Genomic DNA, 8,659 nt, shown 5'->3' with positions numbered 1-8,659 from the left:
AATTGGAAGAGAATTGCTAGTGCAAGGTGCACCAGAGTTATTAGAATTTGCAACAAAAAAGAAATCAGCGAAGCAAGCTCTGAAAAGTACAGTCGCAAAAACAGCGAGAAAACAAATCGGAGGAGCACTTCAACGCGGACGAAAAGCAATCTATCGAAGGAGGTCGAAGAACAAAGCATACAAAAAGCAGTCTCCATCAAAGAAAAAGATCATTTCGCGAAAAACGAAGCCAAAAAGAAGTCGATCAGATTTCTTCTCAAAAGTAAAAAATGCGTACTAACATTGTTATTCCCACAGAGGCAACACATAGCTCATTGGACTTGTTCGAGAAACCTCCCCTTCTTGTAACATTTGATCAATCGTTCGAGCAAAAAACAGGACCTTTGTACTCGCCCACTGGATCTTCGTTAGAATTTGAAATAGTCGGTGACAGAAATAACTTCATCGACCTACAGAAAATTTATCTGGAAATCAAATTTCGAGTTGTTCGAAATAATGGAAACGATTTACGCTTCACTACGGGAGATGCCAACAACAGTGACACGCCACATCTAGACAATAATGTCTTACATTCCCTTTTCGCCGATTGCATAGTGTCAGCAAACGGCATCAAAATTTCTTGCGCCAATGGGCACTACGCACACAAAAGTTTCATTGAAACAGAATTTTCTCATGGATCGGATGCGAAAAAAACCTGGCTGAAATGTCAAGGATATGATTATGAAGCAGACCCAACAGGCGTCCCAGCCGCTACAATCACAGCTCGACAAGAAACTGTGAGAAGATCTGCTCAACTCATACTGTATGGAAAAATAGCTACCGATTTCTTTTCATGCGATAAGCATCTAACGAGTGGAGTAACGTTGCGAATTTCTTTCCGACGATCACAGGATGACTTTGCGATTGTGAGCGAAGACGGGGCTAAACACTATAAAATCAAAATTGATGAAGCAAATTTGTTCGTGCGAAAAATGACAGTCTCCGATATCGTGCTTGGTGCAATCGAGAAAACACTTCTCAAGACACCTGTAATGTACCGCTATAATGAAGTTATTTCGAAAGCTTTTCTAGCAACAGCGGGGCAACAGAGCTGGAAGCAGGAGGATATTTTCACAAAAGAACCTATTCGTAGACTAATAGTCGCCATGTGCCGCAGCGATGCGTTCATCGGTACTAACACGCTCAATCCATTTTCATACCAGAAGTTTGATTTGAATGAGATAATAATTTACCGAAATGGGTTCGCCACAGCTGGTACACCAATGTCAACAACTGATAATAAACGACTATACTACAACTCAATGGCTGCACTAGCTTATGTAGAAAATGGTCACGGGATATCTCTATCTGATTTTCCTAACCATTACAATATGGTGTTTGATCTCACCAGCACTCAAGAAGCCACGCATGATTTTATTCATCCCGAGTTGACAAACTCTTCATTATCTGTGGAACTCAAGTTCGGTGCAGCGTTGCCCCGCAACATTGAAATTTTATTTATGGGGGAGAAATGTTCAACAGTTTATATCGATTCTTCGAGAAACGTTTCCAAAAACGCTCTTCCTATAATCTAATGGATGAAGATAAAATATTCAAATTGATTCTACAATCCGGTCGTTTGATGTTTAAATTCAACGGTGTTTATGCAGCTGACAATTTCCCCTTGCACATGCCAACCAACTCATTTGCTATTGTTAACGCTTCACCAGCCCCTTCACCTGGATCTCATTGGATTGTGCTTGCAAAGAGATATGCCTACCCAATAACATACTTTGCCGACCCACTGGCATTACCTCTCTATTCATATAAACACATATCAGACCAATTTCGACAAAGCACTAATGATAGCATTATAGTGGACCTCATGGAAGACAGACGTGACACAATGACTCACTAACCAAAAATTCACCTTCATAAAGAACTAAATTCCCCCTCCCCTGGAAAAACAAACTAAATCGTTCAACTATGACAAAAACGTTGATGGCTTGTAAACAATTTCAAGTTCTTCAGACTTGTATTGATAGCTTGTAAACAAATTCTTGTCTGGACCCGAGTGCACTATGTAAACAAAAAGTAACGCTACCAGGTTGAATTGCGTCACTGTAACGCGATGGCCCCTCGATAAAAACAAAAAAGAGACAGCTTGCTTGCATCCGATTGGCTAATCAACTTGTTGAAAGCGGGGTCCCCCGGACTGAAAAATTACTCATTGCCTTTTGCCTTACACTTTGCGTTCAGTTGATTCAAACTTGATACATTTTTGTCACTTCTAAACTTCTTAATTAATCGTTCCTTTTTCCGGTACTCTCTTACAGCAACAATCAATTTTTGTGGGATGGGGCAAGCCAAGAGCGAAATTTGTCATAAACTACTGGCAAATAGAAGAAGCGTTCGTCGACATCGGAAAGAAGTGCATAAGATCTATCCTCAAACAAACTCATTCGAGTGCACTGAATGTGGATTCACCACGAGAAGCCTGTATGAGCTAACAGGACACATGACTGTGCAGCATGAGGCGACCAGTCCACGATACTGCATATACTGTCAAAAATGTTTTCCACGTGACGCTGATTATCTTGAGCACATGAACACTTTTCACGGTATACCAGCTTGGAGTGTAGATGTAAACAACCTACAGGACTCAGGCATCATACCAAATGAACGCGCTTTCGGCGATACACTGAAAGTCTATGAGATTACCGTCGGGTCAAGAGACGTTGATCTATTACACGTTATGCAGCTAAAACGTCGAGAGATTGAAAACATTATCAACATTAGTGTTCAACAACACTCACAAAAAGTTCAGTTCAAATCAATTATCGATCTCGTCAAACCCACGAAAACCGATGATGATCTATCATCAAGCCAGCCCGATAGAGTTTCGATTCATGTTGCATCAAAAAGGGAACGAGTGGATTTCGGTGGTCTTTCAGATAAAACCTTCCATGCAATGGTAGAACAGATGCTCCTAGCGCTCAACAATTTTGCTTCCCATGGTAGCGGTTGGACTCTCGACCAAATTGTCAATATTGAAATCCGATTAGCAAAAGCTAATTCGATAAGGGCATCGTCATATTTGGCGCTTCCAGGCAATCTAGCGCGCACATGCTCTCTGCTGAACATCAGAAACCGAGAAGACGAGAATTGTTTTCTGTATTGCTATACTGCCGCCTACCATTTTAAGTTTGGCCCTCGACTTCTTCCTCCTGGTGCACCGGCACGCAGGATAACCAGCCCAGTAACATACGGACCAGACAACCCGCTTGCAAAACAAGCAGATGGTGTGTTTGACATGCCTATGGGCTTCCACCAGATGACTCGCTTTGAAGAGCTGAACAATGTCTGCGTCAACGTTTTTCGGTAAGTTAAAAATCTTTCTTTTCGAAAAACTTTAAAACTAAAAATAAGATTATGGCACACAGGCAAATGAGGGAAAAAAAGATAAAAAACAAAACAAAAAAATAGGTTGAATATTTTAGCTACGCTGAAAACGGACTGATACCATTCCGAGTTTCCAAAAAACAAAACTGTGAATTCAACATGGACTTTCTTCTTCTTAGCGACGGTCAAATGCATCACTACGTTTTAATCAGAAACTTGCGATCTATTATTCATAAAGTCAAGGAACGAGTAGTTAGAACAGATAATCATATTTGTAGAAACTGTTTTCATGTTTGCACCTCAAAAGAACGATATGAAAAACATTTACAACTTTGCTGGAAGAACAAACCAGCAATCGTGCGTATGCCAAAAACCACAACGTTTGTATACAAAAAGTTTGAGTCCCGTTGGTTTGCTCCAATTGTTGGCTTTTTTGACTTGGAGTCAATAATTGAACCTATCTCAGGATGTCAAAACAACCCAACCAAATCAGAGACAAGAACAATAGAAATACATAAACCGTGCAGCTATGCAATGTTGTTTGTTGCTCAGAACCAAACTGAACCGTTTCCTTTTGAATGTTTGTCAGGACCGAAGGTCATGGAACAATTTGTTCAGTCTTTGGAAATCATAGCAAAACGAGTTTACAGTGTTAAACAGCAACACAAATATTTCTCTGGCCAGCCTCTCATCGCGAAACAAGATGCCGCCAATTGTTGGATATTTGAAGAACCATTGGAACACAGTTTCAATAACCCGACAGTTCTAGATCATTGTCACTTCACTGGAGAATTCCTCGGATGGGCGCATTACACTTGTAACATCAACAGGAGGTTTCTCAACTATACTCCGCTATTTGCACACAATCTCTCAAACTACGATCTTCACCATGTAATTCTCGCTCTCCAGGGTAGCAGCATGCGAAATACTGTATCAATTGTTCCAAATACAGATGAGAAATATATAGCTCTGGAAATTGGGGTTCTAGTCTACAACCGTCAGGACAAGAATGGAGTGATCAAACCGGTGTATGAGTATATCAGGCTACTAGACTCATTTCGTTTCATGGCCTCGTCATTAGATTCTCTAGCACAAAACTTACCCTCTGATCAGTTCACTTTGCTAGAACATCACTTTAAGGATTGGCCAGAAAGTTCAGTGCAAATGTTGAAACGGAACGGATTTTTCCCCTATTGTTACATTGATAATTTCACTAAACTGAAAGAGACCGCACTCCCACCACGAGAAAAGTGGATGAATATTCTCCAACAGTATCAAGTGAGCGTTACTGAAGACGAGTACAAACAGGCGCTGGAAGTTTTCGAGAAGTTTCAATGTGAAACAATTGAAGTTTACTATAGTTTGTATCTCAAAACTGATGTGTTTTTTCTAGCTGCAGTTATGCTCTGCTTCCGCAAGGTGTGTTACGAAACATACGGACTGGATTGCTGTCAGTACTATACCGCTTCCAATCTCTCTGGTGATGCTATGTTAAAGTTATCTAAAGCGCCTTTGAGACTCCTAAAAGAGAGAAAACAATTGGATATGGTAGAAGGATTGATCCGTGGTGACGTAAGCTCGATTTACAACAAGCGGCTGGCGGTTGCGAACAACAAATATCTACCAAATTTCAACCCCAAAGCACCCTCAACCTTCATAGTGATGATTGATGCAAACAATTTGTATGGGGGGCATAAAGGAAAAGTTTCCATTGCCATTGAACAATTTTGAGTACACTGACGGAAACTGGGATCCTGAAATTCAAAAAGCGTTCATCCAAAGCGTGTTGGAGACACCTGACGATAGCGATATTGGCTACGTATTAGAAGTGGATTTGTTGTACCCAGATGAACTTCATGATCTTCATTCAGATTTTCCCTTGGCCCCAACAAAACAGAAAGTTGACGCATGCTGGTTGGGTGACTATCAGGAGGAGCTTTTGAATGATATGCAGATGAATGCGCCGCCTTCGAGTAACAAATTGATCCAGACCTTGTTCCCCAAAAAGAACTACATTTTTCACTATCAAACATTGAAGCTCTACGTACAGTTGGGGTTGAAAGTTGAAAAACTACATCGATCACTCGCTTTTAACCAGTCGAAATGGCTAGCGCCATATGTAAATTTGAACACTCAGAAGCGAAAGCAAGCCAAGAACAAGTTCGAGGAGAACTTCTATAAACTAATGGTGAACAGCGCATTTGGGAAAACGTGTGAGGGGAAACGCAATCGCATAAAAGTGAAACTGGCTCGAAGTGAAGAAGAGACACTGAAATGGACCAGCGCTCCACAGATGAAGTCGTTCAAAATCATTGATGAGAACTTGGCAACGATAAGCTTGAATCAGACTGAAATAGAGTGGGACAAACCAACTATCGTAGGTGCTTGCATCTTCGATCTTCCGAAGAAATTCATGTACGACTTCCACTACAATACAATGAAGAAACACTTCAATTGTAATCTACTGTACTCGGACACGGACTCGTTTGTTTATGAAATTTTCTCAAACGACTTTTTCGCAGACTTGAAGCGGAAGACCACAGTGAAGGACCTTTTCGATTTCTCAAACTTTCAAACTAATCACGAGATGTACGATCAAAGCAACGCAAGGGTGACACTAAAACTTAAAGATGAGATGGGAGGCAAGATGATTTCTGAGTTTGTGGGGTTGAAGCCAAAGCTGTATTCCATCAAACTGGCAGATGGTTAGTCAACTAAGGCTTTTTTTCAAAACCTGAAAAAAGCCAAGAAAACAACAAAAAGCAGAATGAGTAAAGAAAAACCAGATAAAAAGTAAGAAAAAGACCTAGGATTAGATTTCCAAGACAAAACGAAAGAAAAAAAGTGAAAAACAAAAACTAGAATGCATGAACTTCTTTTTCAGGTCTTGCAAAGCAGTCGGCGAAAGGTGTGACTCAAGACGCCAGGCGCATGATGACACATGAATTATACAAACAGGTTCTCACAGGAGGGGAAACTGTTCGACTTATCAACACCAAAATTGCGTCGAGCAAACACCAGCTAATGACAGTTGTGTGCAACAAGAAGTCACTCTCGGGATACAATGACGAGCGGTATATTTTAAACGACAAGATCTTAACTCTACCATTTGGCCACCACGCTCTGCGCGAGGAAATGTTCATGCGTAACGTAGTACAGGATCCAGATTGGGGTTCGAGTGACGAGGAAGAAACTGTTGTACACGTTGCCGAGTCATTAACGCCAGAAAGTCAACAACAAACTCAATTCACAGGTCCCCAAATGTCAGCAGAAGTCTGGTCTCCGCCTGATCCCGGTCTCAATCAGCGTGTTTACAGTGACGATGAGCTTGAAGCGGACATTGCAGATTTTGCAAAACTGACTCAACAAGTGATTGAGGACGAAATTGAAAGATGTTCCTTTATAGACGATCAGGCTGCTGAATCAGGTTCGTCGCCTAGTCTTCTAGACCCAAGACCCGTATCCCCCATTCATTTTTCTACTAACTCTTCAAAAGAAGAGCAACCCATCAACCATCCCGGACCCTCAAAAAGTGTGAAAAAATGCGCAAAACGACCGCTGGAGCTGATATCAGACAAAGAATCTATCAATGTAGATAGAATAAAGAAATGGAGAGTAATACAAATTGACTCTGATAGTGACGACAATTAACTTCTGTGAAAGAATTTGCTTTAGTTTTTGTGACTTATGTTTTGTTTTTCCCGTTTGAATAAAAAAGTCTTTTCAACTCGAGTTACAGAAAAATTGTACTGCATGAGTCTTTTAAAGGTCCCGCATAGGCAGTTTCAGTTTATATCTAAGTCATTTTCATCCTCAGTGCCTTCAATCCATAGTATAAGTCTTTTAAAAGCTCGCATATAAGCAGTTGATCAATTTATATCTAAGTCTTTTTTAACCTCAGTACCTTCAATCCATAGTATAAGTCTTTTAAAAAATCACATAGAAGCAGTTGATCAATTTATATCTATGTCATTGTCATCCTCAGTACCTTCAATCCATAGTATAGGTCTTTTAAAAGCTACCATATAAGCAGTTGATCAATTGCTATTTATGTCATTTTTGTTCTCAGTACCTTCAATCCATAGTATAAGTCTTTTAAAAGCTCCCATATAAGCAGTTGATCAATTTATATCTAAGTCATTTTTGTCTTCGAAACCTTCAATCCATAGTATAAGTCTTTTAAAAGCTCGCATATAAGCAGTTGATCAATTTATATCTAAGTCTTTTTTATCCTCAGTACCTTCAATCCATAGTATAAGTCTTTTAAAAAAACCCATAGAAGCAGTTGATCAATTTATATCTAAGTCATTTTTGTCTTCGAAACCTTCAATCCATAGTATAAGTCTTTTAAAAGCTACCATATAAGCAGTTGATCAATTTATATCTAAGTCTTTTTTGTCCTCAGTACCTTCAATCCATAGTATAAGTCTTTTAAAAGCTCCCATACTAGTAGCTGATCAATTAATAACTAAGTCTTTTTTAACCTCAGTACCTTCAATCCATAGTATAAGTCTTTTAAAAGCTCCCATATAAGCAGTTGATCAATTTATATCTAAGTCATTTTTGTCTTCGAAACCTTCAATCCATAGTATAAGTCTTTTAAAAGCTACCATATAAGCAGTTGATCAATTTATATCTAAGTCTTTTTTGTCCTCAGTACCTTCAATCCATAGTATAAGTCTTTTAAAAGCTCGCATATAAGCAGTTGATCAATTTATATCTAAGTCTTTTTTAACCTCAGTACCTTCAATACATTGTATAAGTCTTTTAAAAGTTCCCATATAAGCAGTTGATCAATTTATATCTAAGTCATTTTTATCCTCAGTACCTTCAATCCATAGTATATGTTTTTTAAAAGCTCCCACATAAGCAGCTGATCAATTAATAACTAAGTCTTTTTTGTCCTCAGTACCTTCAATCCATAGTATAAGTCTTTTAAAAGCTCCCATACTAGTAGCTGATCAATTAATAACTAAGTCTTTTTTAACCTCACAGTACCTGCAATCCATAGTATAAGTCTTTTAAAAGCTCCCATATAAGCAGTTGATCAATTTATATCTAAGTCTTTTTTTATCCTCAGTACCTTCAATCCATAGTATAGGTCTTTTAAAAGCTCCCATATAAGCAGTTGATCACTTATTATCTAAGTCTTTTTTGTCCTCAGTACCTTCAATCCATAGTATAAATCTTTTAAAAGTTCCCATATAAGCAGTTGATCAATTTATATCTAAGTCATTTTTATCCTCAGTACCTTCAATCCATAGTATGTTTTTTAAAA

At 39.0% G+C, this 8,659-nt stretch overlaps 1 protein-coding gene across 1 annotated transcript; it reads left to right on the top strand.

The window, feature by feature from the left end:
• The first annotated feature begins 269 nt into the window (after positions 1-269).
• On the top strand, positions 270-1,897 carry LOC142344312 (uncharacterized protein F54H12.2-like). Its single transcript, XM_075395900.1, has 2 exons — positions 270-1,254; positions 1,650-1,897. The coding sequence occupies exons 1-2, from the start codon at positions 270-272 to the stop codon at positions 1,895-1,897; spliced, it is 1,233 nt and encodes a 410-aa protein (XP_075252015.1).
• Positions 1,898-8,659: the final 6,762 nt, after the last annotated feature.

The sequence above is a fragment of the Convolutriloba macropyga genome, chromosome 8, assembly GCF_964194025.1.
Source record: "Convolutriloba macropyga chromosome 8, txConMacr16.3, whole genome shotgun sequence".
In the NCBI taxonomy this organism is placed as follows: Eukaryota; Metazoa; Xenacoelomorpha; order Acoela; family Convolutidae; genus Convolutriloba; species Convolutriloba macropyga.
The sequence above is the reverse complement of the archived record's forward strand: the minus strand, read 5'-3'. Positions and strand labels throughout refer to the sequence as shown.

Coding starts and splice junctions, on each gene's coding strand:
- LOC142344312 (XM_075395900.1), top strand. CDS start 270: ATGCGTACTAACATTGTTATTCCCACAGAGGCAACACATAGCTCATTG. Junction 1,255..1,649: donor AAATGGGTTCGCCACAGCTG/GTACACCAATGT, acceptor GTGTTTATGCAG/CTGACAATTTCCCCTTGCAC.